At 46.0% G+C, this 27,501-nt stretch overlaps 1 protein-coding gene across 1 annotated transcript; it reads right to left on the bottom strand.

Moving 5' to 3' along the window:
- Positions 1 to 26,596, bottom strand: LOC143037053 (uncharacterized). Its single transcript, XM_076205163.1, has 3 exons — positions 26,517 to 26,596; positions 5,952 to 8,749; positions 1 to 4,466 (listed from the first exon to the last, which is right to left on the bottom strand). The coding sequence occupies exons 2-3, from the start codon at positions 8,713 to 8,715 to the stop codon at positions 1 to 3; spliced, it is 7,230 nt and encodes a 2,409-aa protein (XP_076061278.1). The 5' UTR covers positions 8,716 to 8,749; positions 26,517 to 26,596.
- Between the last annotated feature and the right edge of the window lie 905 nt (positions 26,597 to 27,501).

The raw sequence follows: 27,501 nt of genomic DNA, 5'->3' as shown, positions 1-27,501 counted from the left end.
TTACTCATACTTTGGATCTTTCAAATAATCCGGATGAATTATCCTGACATGGGCATAGAGACTAAAACCCTCATCGCCTATAAAGAACTGAGCATTGCACACAGGGCATCGGGTTATCTCTCCCTTCATATGTTGCTCAACGTGCTTTACTAATGTCCTGCGGTCACTGAAGCCTCTTTGACAGGTTACACAATGATGCCTATCCGATGACTTCAGGATATGGCTCTCTAAAACTTCACAGAAGTGAGAGAGCAGGTGTGCGTTTCTTGCTGACTTACGAATGAATCGTTGACCACATCTCGAGCACGAACAATGCGAGATTGGTTCGTGGAGACCACTGTGATAGTCAAGTTCAAACTTGGTGGCAAATCTGGAGGTGCAGACTTCACATACAAAAGGACGATCGTCGTTGATCCTCTTATCTCTAAACTCGGAGGAACCAATGTTTTTGTGTACAATATAGTGATTCTTAAGGCCGTAGCTAAGGGCGAATTTAGCATCACAAATATCACACACAAAAGGACGATCCCTGTTTTTCCTCCTAGCTTTAGACTTTTTGGGCTTGGATGGTTTGTGAGTATTAGCATGAGCGTCAAGATCAGATTTGAGAGAGAATTCAGCGTTGCAAGTTGTACAAATAAAAGGCCGATTTGAAATGGTCTGACTGTCCTCTCCAAGTTTTGACTTAGGATCCGAAATTGATTTATGTCCGCCACTGTGAAGGTCTAGGTCGGATTGGAGGGAGAAACAAGCGTTGCAAACTTTACACACAAAAGAACGAGTTAGGACGTCGTTCTTTCCCTTGAGTTTGGACCCCAGAGGTTCTGATGGTTTATGGAGTCTCTGGTGAACGTCAAGGTCAGATTTAAGAACAAATTTGGCGTCGCAATCTTTGCACTCAAGAGAAGGACTCAAGGTGTTTATCTTACTCTTGGCCCTGGGCTTACGAGGTTTACGGAGTTTGGTGTTACTGACTTCGGAAACCGGGGGATAATTCAAACTGTTATGGTCACTCTTCTTGTCTTTCAACCTGGAATCCAAAACTGGTTGATGTTCGTCATTGTGGAGATCAAGATCACATTTCTGGGTGAAATGGACATCACAAACCTTACATACAAACGGATGGTCTGAGGTGTTTTTCTCTTCGTTAAATTTAGACTTAGATGTCTCATGATGATTGTGATTGTCAAGATCAATTCTAAGAGCAAATTTAGCGTCACAAACTTTGCAAACGAAAGGAAGATTTAGAATATTTTGACTATCATCACTGACATTTGATTCAGTATTCAAAACTGGTTCATGTTGGAGACTATGGAGATTAAGGCCGGACTTGAGAGAAAAAGTGGCGTTGCAAACTTTACATAAGAAAGGGCCATTCAAGATGTTCTTTTTCCTCTTGGGTTTGGACTTGCTTGATTTAGATTGTTTGTGGATCTTATTGTGAGTGTCAAGTTCGGACTTGAGAGCAAACTTGGAGTCACATCTGTTACATGCAAAGAAAATATTTGAACTGATTTGACTATCTTCTTTGTCTTTTGGACTGGGATCCAAAATTGATTCTACAATTTGAAGATCGGATTCAATTTCATTGGCAAAGATGGAGTCGAAAGCTTTGTCCACTTTATGAAGGTAACTATGTGTGTCAAGATCAGATTTAGATTGTTTATGGAGCTTGTTGTGAGTCTCGAGTTCGGATTTGAGAGCAAACTTGGAGTCACATCTATTACATGCAAAGAAAACATCTGAACTGATCTGACTATCTTCCTTCTCTTTTGGACTGGGATCCAAAATGGTGTCTACAATTTGGAGATCGGATTCAATTTCATCGGCAAATATGGAGTCGAAAGTATTGTCCACTAAAAGATTACTTAAGATATTCCTTCTCTTCTTGAATCTTGTTCTTGAGGATACAGGTGTCTTGTGAAGGTCAATGTGTGTGTCAAGATCAGATTTGAGAGCAAATTTGGCGCTGCAAATCGCACACATGAAGGAACCATCTGAAATGTTCTGATTGGTCCGTTCAACTTCGACATTGCTATTTTTTCTTTTGCCTTTGGGCTTGAAAGGCACAGAAAGATTGTGGAGGTCACTGTGAATATCAAGATCAGATTTGAGAGCAAATTTGGCGTTGCAAATCTCACACATGAAGGAACCACCTGAAATGCTTTGATTGGTCCGCTCAACTTGGGCACTGATAGTTTTTCCTTTGTCTTTGGACTTGAAAGGCACAGAAAGATTGTGGAGGTCACTGTGAGTGTCAAGATCGGATTTGAGAGCAAATTTGGCGCTGCAAATCTTACACATGAAGGAACCACCTGAAATGTTCTGGTTGGTCCGTTCAACTTGGGCACTGATAGTTTTTCCTTTGTTTTTAGACTTGATAGCTACAAGAAGATTGTGGAGGTCACTGTGAGTGTCAAGATCAGATTTGAGAGCAAATTTGGCGTTACAAATCTTACACATGAAGGAACTACCTGAAATGCTCTGATTGGTCCGTTCAACTTGGGCACTGATAATTTTTCCTTTGTCTTTGGACTTGAAAGGCACAGAAAGATTGTGGAGGTCACTGTGAGTGTCAAGATCAGATTTGAGATCAAATTTAGCGTTGCAAGTCTCACACATGAAGGAACCACCTGAAATGCTCTGATTGGTCCGTTCAACTTGGACACTGGTAGTTTTTCCTTTGTCTTTGGACTTGAAAGGCACAAAAAGATTGTGGAGGTCACTGTGAGTATCAAGATCAGATTTGAGAGCAAATTTGGCTTTGCAAATCTCACACATGAAGGAACCATCTGAAATGTTGTGGTTAGTCCGTTCAACTTGGGCACTGATAATTTTTCCTTTGCCTTTAGACTTGATAGCTACAAGAAGATTGTGGAGGTCACTGTGAGTGTCAAGATCGGATTTGAGAGCAAATTTGGCGTTACAAATCTTATACATGAAGGAACCACCTGAAATACTCTGATTGGTCCGCTCAACTTGGGTACTGATAATTTTTCCTTTGTCTTTGGACTTGAAAGGCACAGAAAGATTGTGGAGGTCACTGTGAGTATCAAGATCAGATTTGAGAGCAAATTTGGCGTTGCAAATCTCACACATGAAGAAACCATCTGGAATGTTCTGATTGGTCCGCTCAACTTGGGCATTGATAGTTTTTCCTTTGTCTTTGGACTCGAAAGGCACAGGAAGATTGTGAAGGTCACTGTGAGTGTCAAGATCGGATTTGAGAGCAAATTTGGCGTTGCAAATATCACACACGAAGGAACCATCTGAAATTTTCTGACTATCATCCTTGACTTTTGATTTGGGGTCCAAGGTTAGTTCATGCTCGCTGATATGAGAATCAAGATCAGATTTAAGGGTGAAATGGACGTCACACTTTTTGCACACAAAGGAAGAACTTAGAATATTCATTTCACCTTTGTCTTTGGACTTGGGGCATGCGGATGGTTTATGGAGGGCACTATGAGTCTGAAGATCAGACTCGAGAGAAAATTTGTTGTCACAAACCTTACATGCAAAGGGAAGATCTAAAAGGGTCTGATTACCCTCACTGACTGTTAGCTTGGGATCGAAGACTGGTTCATGCTTGCCAATGTGAAGATCAAGTTCAGACTTAAGGGCGAAATCGGCATCGCATGTCTTACAAACGAAGTGACGATCTATTATACTCTGTTTATCCTTAGGGATAACAGATCGGTTATGAAGTTCCCTATGAGTGTCAAGGTGTGATTCAAGATAAAATTTGGCGTCGCAAACCTTACATATGAAAGGACGATCTGAAATGTTCTGGTTGTCCTCCCTAGTCTTTGAATTGATATTCGAAACAGGTTCATGTTCCCCATTGATGTGAAATTCAAGATCTGACATGAGGATGAACTCAATACTATAAATATCACTAAGAAAAGGACGATTTGCCGATCTCTTCTTTTTATAACCTTTTGAAGTGGAAGACAAAACTGGTTTATGGGTTTCACTATGATTGTCAAGGTCGGACTTGTTATCAAATTTAGCGTCACATTTGTTACAAATGAAGGATCGACCAGAATTGAAATTGTCACTCTTGATTTCAGACTTGGAAACCACGTTACCTTTCGTCGAGGAGGAGACACTCTCACTTCGTGAAAAGTTTTGAACCTGAATTTCATGGGTCAAGAAGGTTTCTAAATTGTAGAGAACTTCAATAGGTCCTTTAAGTATGTGCTCGTGGTCCATAGAATGGGGTTCCGAGTCCGAAACACTTTGGCAATGATACAGGAGCCATGGTTCTGCATATAGATCTTCCGAACCTACTAATTTCCCCTTTATCTGGTTCTCTAATCTGTTCATGTAAGGCGTGTCTTTGCGTAAACCTGGATCCTGGGAAGACAACCTCACAGAAGGATTGCCAGAGGGGCAATTCATCTGGACGAAAGGCTTGTTACCATTCCAACAAACAAACCGCTTCTTTTGTGCGTGAGGAGAACCTGTAAGAATTCGCAGACATCAGAAAAAAAGAAAATTAGTTGCACTTTGTGCAGAGACAATATTACTTTATCTTCTTTTGTTTGATCAAATAATCTCGTAGGACATATTGTACATGGATGGGGTGGTGCGAGAGGTAAATGCAAGGGTGGTGGGTCAGGGATTCGAGATGGTTAAAGAAAATGAAGAAAAGTGGGAGGTGAGCCAGCTGTTGTTTGCGGACGACACTGCGCTTGTGGCAGGATCGGAGGAGGGATTGAGGAAGTTGGTGACAGAGTTTGGGAGAGTGTGTGATAGAAGAAAGTTGAAGATAAATGTGGGTAAAAGGTGATGAGATGTACAAGGGGTGAAAGTGGCAACAGGTTGGAAGTGAGCATTAAGGGAGAGAGACTGGAGGAAGTGGATAGTTTTAGATACTTGGGTGCAAATGTGGCAGGAAAAGGTGGAGTGAAGGTGGAGGTAGAATGTAGATTGAGAGAAGCGAGTAAATGCTTTGGTGGATTAAAAAGTGTAATGAGGAATAGACGTTTGGGAATGGATGCTAAGAGGAGATTGTATGAAGGAGTGATTGTGCCAACAGTATTGTTTGGGGCAGAAACATGGAACATAAGAGAGGAAGAGAGAAGGAGCTTGAATGTGTTTGAGATGAGGTGTCTGAGAAATATGATAGGGGTTACTAGGCTAGATAGTGTGAGAAACGAGGAGGTGAGGAGGAGAACAGGAGTGGAAAGGGAGTTGGGAGATAGGGTTGATGAAAGAGTATTAGGATGGTTTGGACACATGGAAAGAATGAGGTATGGAAGGCAGAAGTAGAGGGAATGAACATGAAGGGACGTCCTAGGATGAGATGGATGGATGGGGTGAAGGGGGCTTTGGGGAAGAGGGGAATGTCTGTTGAGGAAGGACGGGAGAGGACAGAAGACAGGGGTGAATGGAGAATGGTTGTTTATGGATGATGTTGTGATCCATGAGGTGCAATGGGTGGGGGAATGGGGGGTGAGGTAGTGTGTGTGAGCAAAATTTGACGCAGCCCGAAGGGATTTCTCGTCGTCTTCTCCTTTTATGCATGGGGGACGGAGAGGGGGGGGGGTCGCCGAATTAATGAAGCGGCCTTGCTGTGGATGTGCTGTGCCTTGCGACACTGCCTCTGACCCAGGGCAGTGGACAAGGTGCAGGGATGACCCGTCATCCAGGAGGTGCTAAGATGGGAGGGAGGGTGGAGGGGAGTGGAGTGTATTTAGGGATGGAATGGGTGGGAATGATTTTATGCCTTTTCCTTTTTGGCTACCTCCCTTGTAAGGGGGAAAAAGCCTTGGTATGTATGTATGTATGTATGTATAATGATATATCTTTTTAGATATCATTAGAGTATAATGACACCACTTATAGCTCCCTCAAAGGTACTACAAGTATCTTCACAATAGATAAACACCTTGAAAATAGAGAACTTGCTTTTTTCTGTGAAAAATTGGAAATGGTAGACTTACTTGGAATTCTTTCTAGCTGCGTCTCTAGTTGGATATACGTGTTCACAGCATAAGACTCAGAGCCAAGAACACTGTTCACCACTCTGTCTTCTGTAACAAATGTAGGTCGAGGTGGTTCGTGTGTGGATGCAACATCAGTGGATGGCTTCGTCTGTCGGGGATACGGCAACTGGGCACAATCTTCCTTTGTACTACATGAAAGTGAGCCCCACTCATTGCTAGAAGTTCCGCAGCTGTTTGAGTTTATGTATGAGAAACACTGAGGCTGGGTATTTGTTATTTCCGCTCTCGCTGTAGCATGTGTACGTGAACAACATTCGTTACTAGACACGGGACCACTGTCTGAATGTACGTGTGACGAACTACGAAGTTGGGTATTTGGAAGTCCGGAGAATTGGTTGGTAGACTTGGGAGCAGTAATTGATTGTGCCTGTGCTGGCCATTGAGTCTGGATTTTTTCCGACTTTGCACCATATGGAAATGTAAACAATTCATTCATAGACGTCACACCAGTCTCTGGGTACGTGTGCAAGGAAGACCGGGGCTGAATATTTGCCGCTGATGCACTCGATAAAGCGGACCCGACACAGACCGGAACGTCAACATCTGAATGTATGTCTGAGAAATACCTGTTTTGGGTATGTGATGCTGCTGTCAACCAGGGGAAGTTCAATGGCCTAGTGCTAGATGTGGCACCAACACGTGAAGGTATCTGTGAAGGATACCAATCCTGACTGTTTTCTGCTTCTGCATGACGCGCAAATGAAGCAGGCGTATTCATAGACGAGGCACAAGCATTTGAATACATCTCCGGAGTGTAGTAAGGGCAGATATTTGACGCTCTTTTACAACCTGTTTTTGCAGGCGGTTTGTATGCAGACGCAGCACCAGAGAAGAAAGGTGATGAATACCGAGGCGGGGCATTTGATGTTGTACGCGGCCATGTCATCGACTCAATACTAGAGGCAGCACCAACGCTCGGTTGTCTCTGGGAATAAAACTGAGGCTGGATGTTTGGTCCTGTAGCTAAGTTGTGCATATACTGAGCATGGGCGCCCACATGTAAGTTCGATGGAAAGTGAAAAGGGTTATTTGATGGAGCTATAAGATGTGGAGGTCTGACCTGTTCTTGTACAGATGGGACATTAGTGCCTGATAATATCTGAGAGGTAAGACAAGGCTGATCATTTACAGCTCCTCTAGCAAATGTACTTGCAACAGTTGCCCTGCTAAATGGAACACCATCATTGGGATACATATGTGAGGGATGGCAGCGTTGGGCAACATGTGGAACAGTAACCTCCCCTTTGCTAGAAGCGGCAACAGCATCTGGAAATATCAATGAGGAATGGCGAGGCCAAACATTTTCTCCTGCTGTAACAAATGAAGGTGTAACCAACTGGTCCGGAGACACATCATCGTCAAGAAGAGAGGAAAAGGAAGGTTGGATATATGATTTTGCCTTGGCATTTGGAAGTGGAACTGCCTTTTGTGTAGCTGTCACATCAGTGGTTGATAATGTCTGAGAGGGAAAACAAGGCTGGTCATTTACAGCTCCTCTAGCACATGTATTCGCAATAGGTGTTCTACTAAGTGGAATACCATCATTGGGATGCGATGGATGCCAACGTTGGGCAACATGTGAAACAGTAACCTCCCCTTTGTCAAAAGAGGCAACATCATCTGGAATCACAAATGAGGAATGGCGAGGCCAGATATTTGCCTTTGCTGTAACAAATGGAGTTGTAACCAACTTGTCAGTAGACGCATCATCTTCCACAAGCGAGGAAAAGGAAGGCTGAATACATGTTTTTGCCTTGACATTTGGAAGAGAAACTGCCTTTTGTGTAGCTGCCATGCCAGCGTTTGAATAGATATTTGAGGAAACACGAGGCTTGCTATTTGCTGATGCCTCACCGCTTGGAAGAGCAGCCTTCCCATTGCTAGACGTAGAAACAGCATTTGTGTATTTGTGTAAGGAATATTGTGGCTGAGTAATTGTCGGTGGTATGACATGTGAAAGTGAAGCCGATTCATCCCTAGAGGAGTCAGAAGCATTTAGATGTATTTGAGAAGAATACCGAGGCTTCGTGTTTGGTTCTGCAACACGCGGACGGACAACAATCTCCTGAGTAGACGTCGTGTCTGCGGCTGGATGCACCTGCTGGGTATGATGAAGGATATTTGGTGTTGCACTAGGAAGTGTATCAGACTCTTGGGTACATGTGACACTAGAGCCTAGATGTACTTGTGAGGAATACTGGGACTGGGCTGTTGATACTTTTGAAACACGTGAAAGTGCAATCGTCTCCTGTGCAGATTTGGCACCAAAGCCTGATGCTGTTATGACACATGGCAGTCCAAGAGACTGCTGAGTATGCATAGCATCAGTGCCTGGACTCACTGGCGGGAAATGTTGAGTCTGGATCCTTGATGTTGTTGAAATAAGTGGAAGTTGAACCGATTCCTGCGAGAACGTGGCACTAATTTCTGAATGTACCTTGTTTTGAGGCTGCCTAGCGGTCGTTGATACTTTAGTAACACTGGGTGAATATGTCGATGAGGTTTTCTTTGCAACCTCAGCTGAGACTGCCTTGTTATCGAGACTTGAAACTTTGCAGGGTTCATTTATCATCTTCTTTTCTTGTAGGTGATCTTCGTCCAGCCACACCGGGGGCGGATTCATGTCAGGAAATAATTTTTTCTTTACATGCTGCTGGATACGGACGGTGAGGGGTCTCCTAATCATAAAACACTTTGGCATTGTGTTATGCAGAGGATGTGTATTATGCAAGAACCTGCAAAAAATTCCAAGACTTAATGAAATCAATATTAATGTAGAAAATTAAATATGCACAGCAAAGATACACTAAACATTACATCGAGAAAACGTCACATGTTGTTCATTGTAAAATGAGTATTACCTACATGTGAGAGGCTGGTAGATGAGTTGGTAGAAAGAGGGGCTGAAGACGATTGTTGCATCTTTATGGTTTAAATATTTATAAACAACAGGAGTTGTATATGTTTGCTTTCCGCGTTATGTTTATAAACAATGGCCGGGAGCCCGATTACATTACCGACTTGTGATATTTGTAACCTAAGTGAGATATGCAAGGATTTGAGATTGCTTAAGTAAACAATAGTGCCAATAGACTTGTAACAACGAATCTGATTGGGGAAATGGAGAAAATTAAATTGGTTCACGGTTGTAAGATCACGCCTTTTTGGGAGGATCTTAAATATAAAGTTAAAGATCATTGGACTAAAGAAATTACTACGTCACTCCAAAGCTCACCTAGGACCTAACATGCGTGTTCTCGGGGGATTCCTTGAGTGTACCTCAGAGTAGCACGCTGTACAAGAATTAACGAAAGAAATGAAGAAAATCTCTAAACTTTAATTTCCCCCCTAGACTGAAGATAATACTGAAGGAAAAGATTACATCTAAACAGGACTTTGATAATGGATGATTGGAGGCAACAGGGCCTACCGACTAAAATATATGAAACAAAGGCAGTAGTAAGAAATGAAAGTGAAGAAAGGGGAATGGGCGAATGACAGTAGTTTACAATATACAGAAATCATGATTAACCTGACAGAAGGGTACACCATCTCAGTAGACCATGGAAGCACACATTATGAGGACGGTAAAATAATTCTATTTAGGAAAAGAGGCGAAATCAGACAGTTTTGTAGTGTTTGGCCTGCGTAAACCGCCCATTTCTATGAACAGCTGATTGAATGTAATGTTTTCTTCATATCAAAACAATATTGTCCAAGACAAAAGTTGCCAAAATGTGCTTTGCATCTTAAGTAAGGGTGGCATCCATTAGGATAATAAAAAGTAGCTGGGATAAGTAAAAAAAAATATATGAACCACAGCAGAGTCAAGCGATGATGGTTACACATACTATGAGAGGCTTAGCCAGAAAGCATCCTGTCATTTGATATAAAAACCTAGTCTACCAATGTCAATTGCGTTTTAGTTCCTTCAAAGTGAATCCCTTGCCACCTTACATACTTATCCCAGTGTTACTCGAAGTTTTCAATGTCCTCCTTTGGGGTCGCCATCACGTGCCTTATCGTGTTTTTCTTAATGTTGTCCACGTCAGGACATCTAATTCTTATCGATAATGACTATTTTGGAAAAAAATAAAAGTCGTAGGGAGCCAAACATAAGGTGAAAGACCCTCCCTCCTGAAAAAAATGCACAAGACGCGAAGAATGGGCAGTTGCAATGTCATGATGAAGCTACCACCCACCACATCCCCACAGCTCTATCTGATAAATAAAGGACCAGTGTTAAAGAATTGTAATTGGTCGTTGGTGACAATTAACTTTTCTCTTAATTTCATAATGTTGATTGCGTTTGATTTTAGGACACGTGGAATCATGTGCGAAGGCCGAGCAGTGCACGCACACACCTGCAGGGCGGTGACATTGTTGTTTGATGTGACAAGAACTTTGGCAATTGACAAAATGACACGGGGAAGGATAATATCTTATTTGGAATCAAGGATCTCCAGCGTAGAGGTTGGATAGGAGCTTGGGAGAGTTTATTGTGGGAGATGAGGCCTTCATGCAACCATCAATGCGTTATATAGGTTCAAGACTTTGGTCGGAGTGGAAGACCCCTATCATCCTTTTATGAGGGGTGGCTGTAGGAGACATTTCATGATTGTGTAGGAGTGGTATTACTCCCTCCTTCACCAGTTACATAACATAAGAACATAAGAATGAAGGAGGCTGCAAGAGACCATAAGGCCTACACTAGGGAGCTCCGTATCCGTCACCACCTGTCATCCCCATCCATAAAGTTGTTTAATTGTTTCTTAAAACAACTGATAGTTTCAGCACTTACTACATGGTTACTAATTTTGTGTGCTTTACTCATTTTGGCCCCAGATCCTTTGCTCATTTTGGCACCATCTTTGCTGGGATGGTGTGGGGAAGGATTCCCAGCTAAGAGTGAGATATTTATTCTAACCATACTCTCCATATGGGGAGAGAGGGGAAGGAAAGGGGGAGAATGGGGAGGGGAGAGGAGGTAAGGAAGAGGGGAAGGGAAGAAGGGAGGAGAGGAAGAAGGGAAGAATGAGGGGGAGGAGAGGAAAGGAGGACGAGGAGGGGAGAATGGTAGGGGGAAGGGGAGGGGAGAATGGTAGGGGGAAGGGAGGGGAGGAGTGGAGGGGAGGAAAGGAGTGGAAGGGAGGAGAGGAGGAGGAGGAGGGGAGAAATGTAGGGGAAATGGAGAGGGGAGGAAAGGAGAGGAAGAGAGAAGAGGAGGAGGGGGGGAGAAAGGGGGAGGGGAGAAAAGGGGAGGCGAGAAGGGGGAGTGGAGTGGAGGGGGAGGGGAGATAAGGGGAGGGGAGAAAGGGAGAGGGGAGAAAGGGAGAGGGGAGAAAGGGGAGGGGAAAAGTGAGGAGGGGAGAGGAGAAAGTGAGGAGGGGAGGGGAGAGAGTGAGGAGGGGAGGGGAGGAAGTGAGGAGGGGAGAGGAGAAAGGGAGGAGGGGAGGGGAGAAAGGGAGAGGGGAGAAAGGGGAGGGGAGAAAGTGAGGAGGGGAGATGTGGAAAGGAGGAGGGGAGAGGAGGAAGAGAGGAGGGGAGAGGAGGAAGGGAGGAGGGGAGAGGAGGAAGGGAGGAGGGGAGGGGAGGAAGGGAGGAGGGGAGGGGAGGAAGGGAGGGGAGGGGAGGAGGGGAAGGGAAGATAGGAGGAAGGGAGGAGGAGGAGGAGGGGAGAAGAGGGGAGAAAAGTAGGGAAGGAGGGGAGGAGAGGAGAGAAGGGAGAAACTAGGTGACAAGGGGAGAGAAGGAAGGGAGAGATGAGAGGAGGGGGAAAGATTGTGGGGGGAAGAGGGGAGAGGGGGGAAGAGGGGAGAGGAGGAAAGGAGGGGAGGGGAGGAAGGAAGGAGGAAAAGGGAAGAAGGAAAGAGAGGAGAGGAGGAGGGAGAAGTAGGAGGGGAGGGGAGAAGGGAAGGGGAGGAGGGAAGAAGGGAAAGGGAAGAAGGAAAAAGAGGAGAGGAGGAGGGGAGGAGGGGGGAGGAGGGGAGGAGGAGGGGGGGAGGAGGGGAGGAGGAGGGGAAGAGGAGGGGAGGAGGAAGAGTGGAGGAAGAGGAGAGAATAAAGTTAAGGGAGAAGGAGAGAGGAAGAGGAAGAGAAGAGTAGAAGGGTAGGATATAAGGGGAGGGGAGGCTTGGGGAGGAGAGGGGAGAAGAGAGGAGAGGAAGAAGGGAAAAAAGAAGGGGAGGGAGGGGAGGGAGGGGAGGGGAGGAGAGGAGGATTGGAGGGGGAGGGGAAGAAGGAAGATGGAGAGGGGAGGAGAAGGGAGGACGACGAGGGGGTGAAAGGTAGGGGAGGGAGAGGGGAGAGAGGGAGGAGGGGAGAGGAGGCAAGGAGGGAAGGAGAGGAAGGGAGGTAGGTAGGTTAGATTAGGTTGGGTAGGTAGGTAGGTAGGTAAGTAGGTAGGATAGGTTAGAATAGACGAATTTATCATGCTTTAATTTCTTCGACTTCCACATTTACCAAAAAAAAAAAAAAAAAAAAAGAAAGGACGTCTCAAACAGTCGTATTGGCTACATTTGTGTGTATCGCTTTTAGCAACTTTTTCTGTTACTGCTTTCAGCCAAGAAAAACAGGTTTTATTTTAGCTGTGCACAGCTATGCTGTAACATTAGAAAACTAAATATTAATTTTGTAAATTATAATACATGAACGTAATATGCGATTTCCTTGATGGAAATAAAAAACAAAAAACCTTGCTACAAGCAAATTTACTAACTACGAAGCCGCTACAATACGGTTCAGACGCCATGCCAGTCCAATCACTATCAGACCATGGTTTTCACGTTGTGGACCGGGTGTTCTCCAACTTCAGGGGACGTTAATAAGCGCTGTTACAAAGACATAGGGCTTCCTTGGACTTTATGAGAGAACACGGGGTTCTGCCGTCGTCTGTTAATTGCCCGAGGTCCAATAATAATCAAGCCGTCAGCATCCGTGACGACGACGACCCGGATGATCTTTAGAATTTGAGGCACCGAATTACTAAATATTGGTTAGGTTATGTAGGTTAGTTAGGTTAGTTAGGCTAGGTAGGTTAGGTTAGGTTAGGTAGGTTAGGTTAGGTTAGAATAGACTAATTTATCATCCTTTCATTTCTTCGACCTCGGCATCTATCAAAACAAACATGGCGTATCATTCAACTGCCGCGACTTCGTTCGTTAGTAAATAGGTTTTAGCAACTTTTTTGTTATTGATTTCCGCCAAGAAAATCGCATATTACGTTGACATACCCCCCCCCCCCCGTCGACTTCACGGTTGGACACGGTAGGTGGCGGTTGCTTGGATAAGCTCTGCTACTGACCCCCGTTTTTCGCAAGATATACGGTGTTCCTATTATTCGGAGTTGGCCGGAGGCCGTGTTAAAACCCAGTGCATCGTACAGTGTTATCAGTGAACTTGATTATTGTGGAACTTAGCCGAAATAGTGATTTATACTCGGGGAGGGCCTCCCTGATCGAATTCCTCACATCTGCGCATGCGCAGTGCGAGGTGTTTGACACAGGTACCCACATCATGGCCACATCACTCACCTGGTAAAACTGCTCAAGTCACAAATACTGCAAACTTGCCTCGTAAAATGGAATACACAGGTCCCGGCTCCCTTGCAAATATTGAGATGGATCTTGCATTAAGTGAGGATGACGACCTGTCACTGAAAAACTGGCCTCGTCTCGATTATCACGATCACCGACAAATGACACCTGTCAATCCATCTCCCTTCACCAACGCTTCCGCAAAGCGTCCTATAGATAGCGATTCCGATGCCAATAGCGAAGAGACATCTCCCGCTGCCAAGGCCACCAAGAGTGACAAGGCTCTGCCTCTACAAGATGCTACCATACCCATTCCATCACGACCTGCTACGCAGAATGCACCTCCCCCACCCCCACCCCCACCTTCATCTACTTCTCTTGCCTTTGCCCCCCGTTCCGAGTATGTCAAACTACAATTCAGAGGGAACCCAGGAGTTAATGAGAAACTGCGATGGCTTTCTGAAGTCGTAAGAATGTTTGGTCTTAATCGAGAACTAGCCGAGGTCAAAATGTCAGCTGTCACATCAAGTTATGTCTACATATCGAGACGCCGACAGGACATCATAGATGAGTTATAGGATGGGGCGATTTTGTCGTTATCTCTTGATATACAAGATTCTGTAGATAGACCGCACAAGTTCCCCACATATCTCATCACACGATATCCTGTAGATATTGAACCAACTTTAGCTAAGGAGCTAACAGGGGTATATACTGTACGCCGTTTCCTGCAGAATAAGGTACCCATCAACAGACTTGTAATTACATGGAGCCTACCTAACCCGCCCCCATCCCACATTAACTTTTCCTTCCTTCCTTGCCTACCACCATGTGAACTCCGCAAAATGCCTGACGAAAAACCATGGTGCTTCAAATGTTGGGGTATTGGTCATATCTCTCGGTATTGCAATGCCCATGAAAAGTGTGCATGGTGTTCAGCTGAACATGACTCGCGTTCCTGCCCTCATCGTAGTCCTACAGCAACCACAGTACCTACCTCTACCTCGGCATCATCGACAGACTCACCAAAACCACCTACACCAGACAAATCGCAGTGGAAATGCCCGCGATGCCAAATGCCCGGAGTTAATGTGTGGCATGGATGTACCAAACGAGTACGCTTGGCTCCGAGTACCCAAACTCCACCCCCACCGCCACCACCGCCGCCATCCACCGTTGCCGCCTCTCGGCAGAACATTACACTCCAAGAGGTCGTAGAATCTCTCAAGTCTCAGTGTGTCTCCCTTACAAATCGTGTTGCAATTATTGAAACTCGATTTGATAGCATCGAAGCTCGCTTTGATTCTCTTATGGCCGCCTTTGACTCCTTGTCTACACGACTATCGGTTAACGATGCAACACTCAAATCGCTCGTGGATGCCCAGCAGGCTAACATCGCGTCAACCTCTGCACTTACTGTTAAATTTGACTCACTCGCTACTCGCCTCGAGAAAATGATTGCCATCACAGTGGACGCCCCCTCCCGAGGACCAACAGGAGGTAGTGCCCGATCCTCTACTATCGTCTCACCTGGCCTCCGAAAGAACAGAAATAACGTTCAATAACAACGCACAGCTACACATCCTCTCTTGGAATGCCTGTGGTATAACCACACCCGCGAAGGTTGCTGCACTCAGGGCCTACGCCAACCGTCATCAACCGAACGTCATCTTTATCCAGGAAGCTTTTGTTGGACGTCCCCCTGGTGGGGGGGGGGGGGGCAGCCCCATCCCTTAGTGGTTATATTCCATATGTTCACCATGTTCGAAATGGTCTCCTTGCTTATGTACACTCCACCGTCCAGCATCGACCACTCGGCACTTCTGGAGATAATGACACGACTTACCAACTTATTGGGGTTGCATTAGGAAGTGGTACGCTTCGAATCTGTAACGTTTATTCTGCCCCTGGTAAGCTGAATGCTACCTGCAGCCCTTCCTACTCCCACGACTCGTGGTATGATATACATGGGTGATTTTAATGCTAGGCACCCTACCCTAGGTGACCAATCGGACACTGTAAATCGTAGCGGAACCCGGCTAGTCGACTTTATACACCACAACCATCTAACTCGCTGGAACACTGGTGGTGCTACGCACGCTCGGGGGGGTACCCTCGATCACATACTTACATGTGGACTCGTGCCTACCAACGTCAAGTGCTTTTCGGTGCCTGTCCTCTTCTCAGATCACCTCGCTCTCTGCCTTCGGTATTCAGTCCCAGTGATGCCTTCTCCAGCTTACCAACGCACGCGAATCAGTATCCCCCCAAAGTATTCTCCCAACTACGTCTCCTTCGTATCTGCACACCTCCCCAAGTTTAATGTTGAATCTCCTGAAAAGTTATACAACTCTCTTGTCACCTGCACACACAACTTTTTCGATCGTTATGTACGTAGGCCAAATATCAAACGCCAGACGAGAGTACAGCCTTGGATGCTCAACGACCGTATACTAACAGCAGAAAGACAGGCAGAAGCAGACGGCCTTGCATATCAGAGATCTCCTAACCCCGACACTCTACGGCAATACCAAGAATCAAGTTCCGCCTTGGTAACCATACAACAGTGTGCACACACTGACGCCTGGAACCAATTCACTAATGGCATCAACCAACAGACGAGCGTGGGAACCATGTGGAGACTTATTAAGAAGGTGATCCGAAAGAAGACACCCATTGGTCTTCACCATAGCCCATCTCATTACGCACAGGCCCTCATAGAGGATTGGTCTGAACAATCCAGTGTTCGTAATCTCCCAGCGCATATTAGAGAGTCCCTCTCCACTCATTCGCTACATCGCACTCTTCGTCTGTCCGCAGCTATGCTAGAACCAGATGAGGAGGACAATATACCCATAACAAAATCCGAATTATGCCGTGCTCTTGCCAGCAGTAGGTCGACAGCTCCGGGTGATGATGGTATCACGTACTCAGTCCTCCGCCTTCTCCTAAAAGTGCCAGGTGACCCCTCCTCCGTCTCTATAATCTCTGCCTACGATATGGATATGTTCCACAAGCCTGGACGACCAGTCTCATTGTTCCAATTCCTAAACCCGGTTCCGACAAATTCCGACCCATTTCCCTCACGTCCTGCTTTAGCAAAGTGCTGGAGCGTATTCTTCTCAACCGCCTCATGTTCCGCCTCCACGACAAACTCTCCACTAGGCTCTATGGTTTTCTGCCCCACCGCAGCACACATCACTGTCTCTATGAATTATACACCCGCCTCTCCCCTACCAGTATTGTGGCCTTTCTAGATCTTAAAAGTGCGTTTGACATTGCAAACAAGGATATCATCCTCGATCAGCTTGTAGATTTTAATATCAAAGGGAATCTCTTGAGATGGGTGCAAGGATACCTGAGCAACAGATCGTCTCGTGTACTCTATAAAGGGGCTATTAGTGCTACCAGGAGATTTGACCTTGGCACCCCACAGGGAGGTGTCCTCAGTCCATTTTTATTCAATGTCCTCATGCATCGCCTTCTCTCTCTACTCCCTGATGTCCCAGGTACCCAAGTTACATGTTATGCAGACGATATATGCATTCATTCGACCTCCTCTGAAGATCTTCAGCTCTTTCTCCACTCGTTTTATGAACACTCATCTTCATGTGGTCTCATCATATCCCCCGAAAAGTGCAGGATCTTCTCTCCCCGTAAGCCACGAACACTCCCTGCTTTCCTAGTAGGTACCAGCGTTATACCACTCTGCACGCAGTATATCTACCTGGGAGCGCCCGTCCGCGTCACCCCCCACCCCACCCCCGTACGGCAGCGTATTCATCCACTTGTTGATGACGTATTGACTCGACTACAACAACGCCTAACACCTCTTCAGTGGCTTACCAACAACGCTACTGGGATCTCCATAGCAGTGGCAAGAAATATATACGTAACATTTATCCGCTTACTCATCGTTTATCTCTCTCCTGCCTTATGTCAACTACCTAAATCAGCATTGAACCACCTCAATAAGTTTCAAAATAAAGCTATGCGGCTCATACTGGGTTGCCCAGTCTCTACTCGGGTTGCCAATATGCTACAGGAACTACATCTATCCCCTCTGACGGAGCTCTGGAAAACAAATATGGCGTGTGACCGGTCCTACAGTTTTGAGCTCCGTGCTCTTTGTTAGAATTCCGGCAGTGTTATTGTGTTCCAACCCTTCGTTGTGTGCTGTGAGATATTATAAGACCACCTCTACCATTTTTTGTCATCACGGTGTGTGAACATTAACTAATTTAGTCTATAACTGTGAAAACATTATCCCTCCGACCTTCCTGGTCAGGGGCGGCCAAGTCTGCGCATGCGCAGTAAGAGGTTTGTGACGACATGGATGAATCGCTCTCCCCGCATACTGCCTCATAAATCCTGAACTCCTGTGAATAATCTTAACGTGTGGTAATCATGGACTACTCAGGGCCACAGGCTATTGCCATCGTTGAAGCCGATCTCGCTATGAGTGACGATGAAAATCCAATTAACATATGGCCCCCACTTACGACTTACAACCATCACGCTCAAGGGAATTCTCCTGCATCTGGCAACTCTGCACCACAACCATTTACCCCCGCTAAACGCACTCTAAATGAAGTCTCCAATAATAGCAGCCCACCACCTTCTCCTGCTGCTAAATCATTGAAGAAGAATCCAATGACAGAGCCACAAGCTTATGATCTCACACCATCTAACACCCCTACCCCCCCAATCTCGTCCTATACCTCGCCGTCACAGGCTCCTGCCTTTGCTCCCAGAGAGAAATATGTCAAATTAACTTTCCCTGACAACTCAAGCTGTGACGTGAAACTTCGGTGGCTCTCCAACGTTGCCAAGTCTTTCCGTCTCGATCGTGAGCTGGCTGAGGTGAAGATGTCAGCTATTACATTTCGTTTCGTCTATGTTTCAAGACAACGACCAGACATCATTCAAAGTATCACGAGTGTGGAAATATTATCTTTACGCCTAGTCATCCAGGACTCCACGGAAAGACCACGTAAATTCCCTACGTACCTCCTCACTCGATACCCTGTCAGCATCGATGCCTCTCATGCCAAGGAATATCCAGGGATACATACAGCTCGCAGATTCGTCCAAAATGGGACGCCAATCAACCGACTAGTCATCACGTGGAGCCTACTTGAACCACCGCCGCCTACCTTAGAGTTCCCCTTCCTACCTTTCATCCCTCCCTGTGAGCTTCGCAAAATGAAAGATGAAATTCCATGGTGCTATAAATGCTGGGGCTTCAAACATATCTCAAGATACTGTTCCGCTCCCGCAAAGTGTGCCTGGTGCGCGGAGAATCATGACACTCGTTCCTGCCCTCACCGCCCACCCACTCCACCCACCACGTCCGACGACTCCGCATCTACCTCAGAACTTTCCATATCCCCACCACCAGACACATCCCGATGGAAGTGCCCCCGATGCCATAAACCAGGGGTCAACGTTTGGCATGGCTGTACTAAGCGAACACCCACGGCCACTTCCCAAAGACTTGGACCACCACTATCATCACTACCACCACCACTTCCAGCCACCTCTCTCACGACGCCCAGCACCACGGACTCTGCTGAAGTACAAGCTCTTCGCCAAGCTGTTGCATCTCTCGAATCCCGCTGTTCAGCCCTCACGAAGCGATTCGATGCCATAGATGCCCGTATCGAAAGTTTAGTTAACCAACAGGCTACCACAGCAACCACACTTGCCAGTCTAGTTGAATCTCACAAAGTTGTTATCACCTCTGTCACAGCCCTTACAGAGCGACTTGATACAGTTGCCTCCCATCTAGAGAAGCTCTCGTCGCCTTTGAACTCCTCTACCCATGCTCCGCCTGGCAGCGCCCACATTCAAACACCAACCTCTTCCGGCTCTCGCAAAGCACATAGTAATAAGATTCTCTGATCTCGTATCGCTTCACGTCATCTCCTGGAATGCTTTCGGAATACGCCATAACACGAAACTCACTGCACTGAAGACATATGTCCATCGCCATCACCCCCAGATAATATTTATTCAAGAAGCCTTTCCCGGTGGTGCTCAGCCATGCGACACGGCACCTACGCTGTCTGGCTATGTCTCGTACATACATCCAGCCAGGAATGGCCTCATTTCTTACGTCCACGCACCCATGCCACACAAGCTCCTTCGATGCTCCAGGGATACCTCTATGACCTTTCAGTTAATTGAAGTCACTGTGGGCAATGGTAAACTTCGACTTTGCAACGTATACTCTGCCCCTGGTGTTATAAATCTTGTTGCCCTCCCAGTACCTTCAAATCGTGGAGTGATTTATATGGGGGATTTCAACGCTCGACATCCTGCTCTTGGTGATGCCTCCCCTGTCCCCAACCGTAGTGGAATCCCTCTACTCAACTACATACATCGGTACCGACTCACACGATGGGAAACTGGTGGAGCCACACATGCACGTGGAGGCACAGTTGACCACATCATCACGTCTGGCCTCGTGCCATCCCGTGTCGCCTGTCAATCAATTCCTTCTCTCTTCTCCGACCATATTGCTCTTAGTTTATACTACTCCATACCATCTCGGATTCCAACTCCTCATCACCGGACCCGTATATCCATTCCTCCTAAATATTGCCCTACGTATATTTCGTACATCTCTAATCTCCTTCCCACATTTGACTTCCTATCCCCCGACGCACTATACACGTCCTTAGTGAATACCACACACGACTTCTACAGCCGCTATGTAACCAAAGCTCACCTACCACGCCGCCCTGTACCTCACTCATGGACGTTGGACCACCGTATTATCCAAGCGGAGAGAGCTACACAGACTACTGGTCATACTTTTCAGACGCAACCCACACCTGATTCTTTACATCAGTACCAAATAGCACGGGATAATATGGTCGCCCTCCAGAACTGTGCCTACACAGAGTCTTGGCAGAAATACACTGATTCCATAAATCACCAGACTAGTATCGCGACCATGTGGCGCCTTGTAAAAAGGGTCGTTAAGAAGCAACCTCCCAGCGCCCTCCATCACAGTCCAGACGCCTACGCCCAGGACCTCATTACTTTATGGTCATCACAGTCACAGACTAACAATCTTCCTACGCATATCCAAGAGGCACTCTCCACTCGTCGCAACACCCGTAATCTCCATCTAATGGCTGCACTTCTCCACCCAGATGAAGAAGACGACGTCCCGATTACGGAGAATGAATTACGACTAGCCATGGCTAATACAAAAACTTCTGCCCCCGGGGATGACGGCATTACATACCAAGTGCTCCGACTCCTACTGGAAGTTCCTGGCAACCCCCTCCTTCGCCTCTTCAACCTCTGCCTCCTACGTGGACATGTACCTGCAGCCTGGACTTTAAGCACGATTGTCCCGATACCGAAACCAGGTACTGATAAATTCAGGCCCATTTCCCTAACTTCATGCTTCAGCAAGATGCTTGAACGTATCATCCTTGCCCGGCTCATGAATCGTCTACAAGGTCAACTCTCGCCGCAGCTGTATGGTTTCCTCCCACGTCGAAGTACGCACCACTGCCTTACTTAGATCTACACCCGCCTCTCTCCCACCAGCGTAGTTGCCTTCCTGGACCTCAAAAGTGCTTTCGATGTAGCCAACCATGAAATAATTCTTGACCAGCTGGTTACCTTCGGAGTGCAAGGAAACCTCCTTCGATGGATTCGAGGTTATCTGAGTAACAGGAAGTCACGTGTTCTCTTTCGAGGTGTGTGCAGTTCCTACGAGCAGTTCAAACTCGGTACCCCGCAAGGTGGCGTACTAAGTCCATTTCTTTTTAACGTCATTATGCACCGCTTACTATCATTTCATCCTAACGTTCACGGTAAAAACCTTCTCTGCTACGCGGACGACATCTGCATCCATTCCAACTCGCCTGCTGACCTCCAATTCGTCCTAAATGGCTTCTACACGTCAACTACCGCTTGTGGTCTCATCATTTCCCCTGAGAAAAGCAGAATATTTTCATCTCGTACTCTCCAAGCACTACCGACGTTCAACATGGGAAGTGATGCTATCCCTCATTGCACACAGTACACATACCTTGGAGTACCAGCCCGGATCACTCCAGCCATACCGACTCGACAACGTATCCATCCCCTTGTTAATGATCTCCTTGATCGTCTGCAGGCCCATTTTAACCCTATCAAGTGGCTTGCCACAAATTCCACCGGCGCTTCATTACCAATGGTCAGAACTCTATACACCACATTTCTTCGATCACTCGTTGACTACTTATCACCTGCCCTTTGTCAACTTCCCAGGAGAGCTTTGGAACCTCTCGAAAAATTCCAAAATAGAGTAATGAGATTTATCTTAGGTTGCCCTCCTTCGACTCGCATCGTTAACATGCAAAGTGAACTTGGTCTACCCTCGCTTGTAGAGAGAATATATGCTAACATGGCCATTCTCTCTGTAAAATGCCTCCGATCGCCCTATCTGTCCCCAAACTTTACTGCTACCATCAGAGCGTCGCTCGAACCTGACAGTGCACCCCGCCTCCCACTTCGACCAGGAGGCCGCAACCTCGTCACTACAGTGTGCAACACACTCAGAAACCTTGACATTCACGTCCCTGAAGAAACGGTTGAACCCGACTTGCCCCCGTGGCGAATCTCCCTCCCTAACGTCACCTTCACACCAACCTCCAAAGATGACCTTCCTGCACTTCAAAAGCAACTAGCACTAGAGACCATCGACAGCGTATCCTCAAAGATCCCCGCAGCGCATGTCATCTACGTGGATGGCTCAGTACAGGCTGATGGAAGAGCAGCGTGTGCCATGTACTCACCCACCTTACAGCCACCTGTGGAAGCTGGATGGATTGGCCGCAGGTTACCTGTCACATCAAGCTCCACGTTTTGTGAGCTACACGGAATCCTCGACGCAGTAACATATCTTGTAGACTATAACGTAAATGGTGTGATCGTTTGTGACTCCCAACCAGCTCTACACGCCCTCTCCTCACCCAGACCCAACTACTATCGTGTTGTACAGGCCATACTGACCCAACTCGCCGTTGTTCATGAAGCATCTATGGCCGTATCTCTCATATGGGTGCCCTCACACGTCGACCTTGCTGGCAACGACACAGTGGACCGTATTGCCAAAGCAGCTTGTGCCTTCGTCTTAGATAACGAACGCGTAGTACCCTCTCTCACATGCCTCAAAAACAGAATACACGCAGCCACTCACACCATAACAACACGCCGAAGGGATGCGGAACGAGCCACCAGTGTCTCCATTCAACACCACGACCACTTCCTACCCAGCCGCCACAAGTATCGCCGACGCGGACTCATGGTACGGAGACACAATGTTGTCAGTGCTCGGCTCAGACTCGGATATCGACCTGTGTGGAAAATCTCCCAGGCGGAAGATATGCCACATTACTCATCATGCAGGCTGTGTAACCGCCCTAACGCCAACACTCTTGAACATTACTGTCTCCAATGCCCCATTGTGACAGACAGTATTCCACAGAGACAAGACGTGATAACTGTATGTAAATATTTACTTAGTGACGACAACTTAGATACACTCCTAGCTCGCCACCCCCATTTTGGGGGATTTTGATTGTTAAATCCAATCATACCTCCTTTTGTATCTCTTTCCATAACAATATGACTAATATACTATTGTTTGTCGCCCTCAGAAGCAATGAATTTATCAATCGGTGGACCATCTTACCAAGGCAGCCTATACCTACGTCATGGACGTCACGCGCAATGCTCACCCTATCATACCTTAAAACAAGATACGAGTACACGCAGCCACTCATGCCATGTCAACACACCGAAAGATGCGGAACGGTCTACCGATATCCCCATACGACCACCTCCTACCCAACCGCCACAAGTAACGCCGACGCAAGACCAGTACGAAGGCACAATATATGTCAGTGCTCGGCTCGGATTTGGGAGTCAACTTGTGTGACGGGGCTCCCAGACGGATGATATGCCACGGTGATCACCGTACGGGCTGCGTAACCGTCGTAATACGAACACCCTTGGTATTATTGTCTCCAGTGACCCATAGTGACAGACAATATTCCCCGGAGACGGGGCATGATGATTATATGTAAACACTTACATAGTACCACTATCCCGCCATCACCATTTCGGGGAATCCTGAATGATTATTGTATTATGTCTCCATTTAAAGAATGTATATAATATATGACATGTCCTCTAACACAATGCTGTGATAGATGTACTATTGTTTGCCGCCCACGGGCGTAATAAATTTATCAAAACAAACCCTCTGGCGGAATGAATACACGATAACGTAACATATTTCACTGTCAAATGCTTACACACCCCACATATTAGCCCCCACTACTCGAATGTCATCACAACGTCTCTCGACCCCACCGCACCTCGACCCCGACTCCAACCTGGTGGTTGCGCCCTTATTAGAACCATTTGGATTTCATATTCCTAGACAAGAAATTGTTCACAATCCGCCCCCCTGGAAGGTTCCGCTCCCCGCCGTCACCTATACACCAACATGCAAGAGTGACCTGCCCCTACTACAGAAGCAACTAGCTCTAGAAACCATCGCCAAAGTGACCTCTTCCCTCCCAGCTGTTCATACAATATACACAGACGGGTCACTGCAACCGGACGGAAACACGGGCTGTGCCATCTACTCGCCTAGTATGGTTCCACCCCATGGAGGCTGGATTGGACGCCGACTACCAGGTTTCCTTAGCTCAACTTCCTGCGAGCTCCACGGACTCCTGGATGCTGTCAATCTACTGCTACGTATTGGTAGTAATGGCCTAATTATCTGTGACTCTCAATCTGCTCTCCGTGCCTTGTCCTCCCAAAAATCAGAATCCCATAACCTAGTAACTCTCATTCTATTTCAGTTAGCCACAGCCCTTGAGCACTCCCTTGTTATTCACTTCCTGTGGATCCCTTCTCACGTAGGAATAACTAGCAACGAGACAGTGGACCTACTCGCCAAGGCAGCCTGCGAACAGCCCTCACCTGCAACTGACGCTTCACCTGGTTCCCTCTCATTCTACAGACGCAAAATACGTGCTGCAGCTCATTTGCCTATCGTTCACCGTAGGAATATCGAACGACCTTCGAGTGTGACCATTCAGCACTATGATCACTTTGCCAATCGCCCCCACAAATATCGCCGCCGAGGACTCTTAGTTAGAAGACATAATGTGGTATCTGCTCGACTTAGATTAGGCTACAGACCAGTGTGGCAGGTGAGCAAGACAAGAGACATGCCTCAATTTTCTTCCTGTAAACTGTGTGACTTGCCCAATGCAAATGACCTTCAGCATTATTGCCTTGAATGCCCTGCAGTAACAGATTTAATCCCCCATAGAGAGTCTGTCATTGATGTATGTAAATACTTGCTTGCCGATAACCATTTAGAAACACTACTCTTACGTCACCCACACTTTGGTGGGTGCTAACTATCGCTGTACGACGTAATAATTCTCATGTATGATCTTGTCCACGACTGTCTCAATTATGTCAATGTCTCTTATATCATGACTGTGATATTGTACATACTTTTGTTTTGTATATACTGTTGACTGTGATTGTTTTATACATGCTGTTATTACCACTGATTATATACCGTGTCCTCCACCACTGTGTCCCAACCTCTGAAATTTTGTACTTAACTACGAAGTGCCCCCTCAGTCGAACAGCGTGCCCTATGAGTCACGATCCTCATGTAAAAAGCTAATTACCTATGTACTAGGCTTGCCGCTCTTTGAGCGTAATAAAATGATTCAAACAAAAAGCATATCACGTTGATCTATTATGATTTACAAAATTGATAATTAATTTTCTATTGCTATATCTCGCAGGTGTGCATAACTAAAACTTACCCAAAAATGTATATTTTCTATTGATATAGGTGTGTGTTTCTAAAAAAGGTACTTGTTCAGTTGTGTACATGGACGCGATATAGCGTTAGAAAATTAAACATTCATTTTGTAAATTATAATACATGAACGTAATATGCGAATTTCTAGGCGAAAAAAAAAATACCTTGCTACAAGCAAATATACTAACGAACGAAGTCACTAGCATAGGATTGGGACGCCATCCTGTCGTTTGTCAAGTATTGTCTGCCCGGTCCTTTTGAGGCCTGGTGTACGCCCTCTGTACTGCCGCCAGTACCTCGCGAGGTATATATGGAGCTGAAATCCATGCATTCCTTCAAGCTATGAAAAACCTATATACCCCGCAATCAGAAAGAGTGATTGAATAGGCCGCCAACATCCGTGACAACGACGACGAGGACCCGGATGACCTTAAATTACAGGTACCGATTTACTAAATACACGTTAGGTTAGGTTAGGTTAGGTTAGGTTAGGTTAGGTTAGGTTAGGTTAGGTTAGGTTAGGTTAGGTCAGGTCAGGTCAGGTCAGGTCAGTTCAAGTCAGGCCAGGCCAGGTCAGGCCAGGCGAATTTATCATCGTTTCATTTCATCGACGTCGGCATTTATCATAACAAACATGGCGTACCATTCGACTGGCGCCACTTCGTTATTTACGAAATCTGTTTTAGCAACTTTTTTGTTTTTTATTTCAGCTAAGAAAATTGCATATTACGTTGATGCATTATAATTTACAAAATTAATCATTAATTTTTTGACGCTATATCGCGTTCATGTACACAACTGAACATTTACTCTTGTGTGTCGATGGCAGTGATTTAATTTCGAGAATGTGTCGTCTTTATATATTTTATTATTATTGAACATTATCACGAGTTCTGCAGACAACGAATCAGCCCCAAGAAAAAAAATCACTGAATCGAATGCTCTTTAAAAAAAAAAAAAAAAAAAAAAAAATCGTCTTTTGATACAACGAGCTCACTTCAAAGATTCAAATATTTTCAGTCATTTTCAAGAGACACATTAAGGACATATGTATCTTTTTACAATAATGAAGAAATAAAAATTATTACTTACAAAATATAAGCAGACTGGCTACTTTTTGAAGACCCGTGTGAAGAAAAAACACAAAACAAAAAACGAATTGCAGTCGTCCTTCACTTGTACACAAACTAGTACGTCATTAGGTATTCCCGCAGTATATCTTGTACAAAAAAGAATGTCACAAATAACTACTTTCTTGGTCAAATAATAGTGAAATTCTACAAAAATATTCTAATACACGTTGGAAATAATTTCAAGACGCTTAGAATGTTATATATATATATTCCAGTGGAATCAATTTTCGTAATAAGAATTATGACGACGTTTTGGTTAATATTGATACATCAGAATTACACACACACACACACACACACACACACACACACACACACACACACACACACACACACACACACACACACACACACACACACACACACACACACACACACACACACACACACACACACACACACACACACACACACGCATACACACCCATGTACACACACACGCACAAACGTGAGCGCGGCTTGCTGGTGTAGTGATAATGCCTCCGACTGTGAACTCAACGGCCACGAATTCGATTTCCACCCAGGGCTTCAAAAAACATGGCAGCACATAATTCCGCTCTTTTAGGCAAGTTGCATGTGTATTTAATTCACCATGGTCTTGGATCACGTGTTGGACTCGTGATCAACAGCTACTACCCTTCGGAAGAGAGCTCAGAGCTCGCATATGACCGATCTATGGGTAATGCTGTGACCTCACACACACACATACACGTCCCCACCCACGAGAGTTGGAATAACGGCTCGCAGCGCAGCGATACTGAAATTTCAGCCCTGGGCGGGATTCGAACTCGGACCGCTGGGTTAGCAGTTGCGAACGCTACCATTGGGCCGTCGAACCGAGTGTGTGTATTCACTTGGTCTTTGGTCTTTTGGATCACGTGTTCGACTCGTGATCGACAGCTATTTCCCCCCTGGAAGAGAGCTCAGAGCTCGTAGGTCCGATC

This window comes from Oratosquilla oratoria, chromosome 21 (assembly GCF_046742065.1).
Source record: "Oratosquilla oratoria isolate Oo_2021 chromosome 21, ASM4674206v1, whole genome shotgun sequence".
Lineage (NCBI taxonomy): Eukaryota > Metazoa > Arthropoda > Malacostraca > Stomatopoda > Squillidae > Oratosquilla > Oratosquilla oratoria.
Note: the sequence above shows the minus strand (reverse complement) of the source record. Positions and strands in the feature narration are given on the sequence as shown.

What these genes read in the sequence shown, in the direction of transcription:
- LOC143037053 (XM_076205163.1), bottom strand. Translation starts at nt 8,715, where the DNA reads ATGCCAAAGTGTTTTATGATTAGGAGACCCCTCACCGTCCGTATCCAG. An exon ending in GCAGCTAGAAAGAATTCCAA is followed by an intron (nt 4,467 to 5,951) that starts GTAAGTCTACCA and finishes GAATTCTTACAG; the next exon opens with GTTCTCCTCACGCACAAAAG.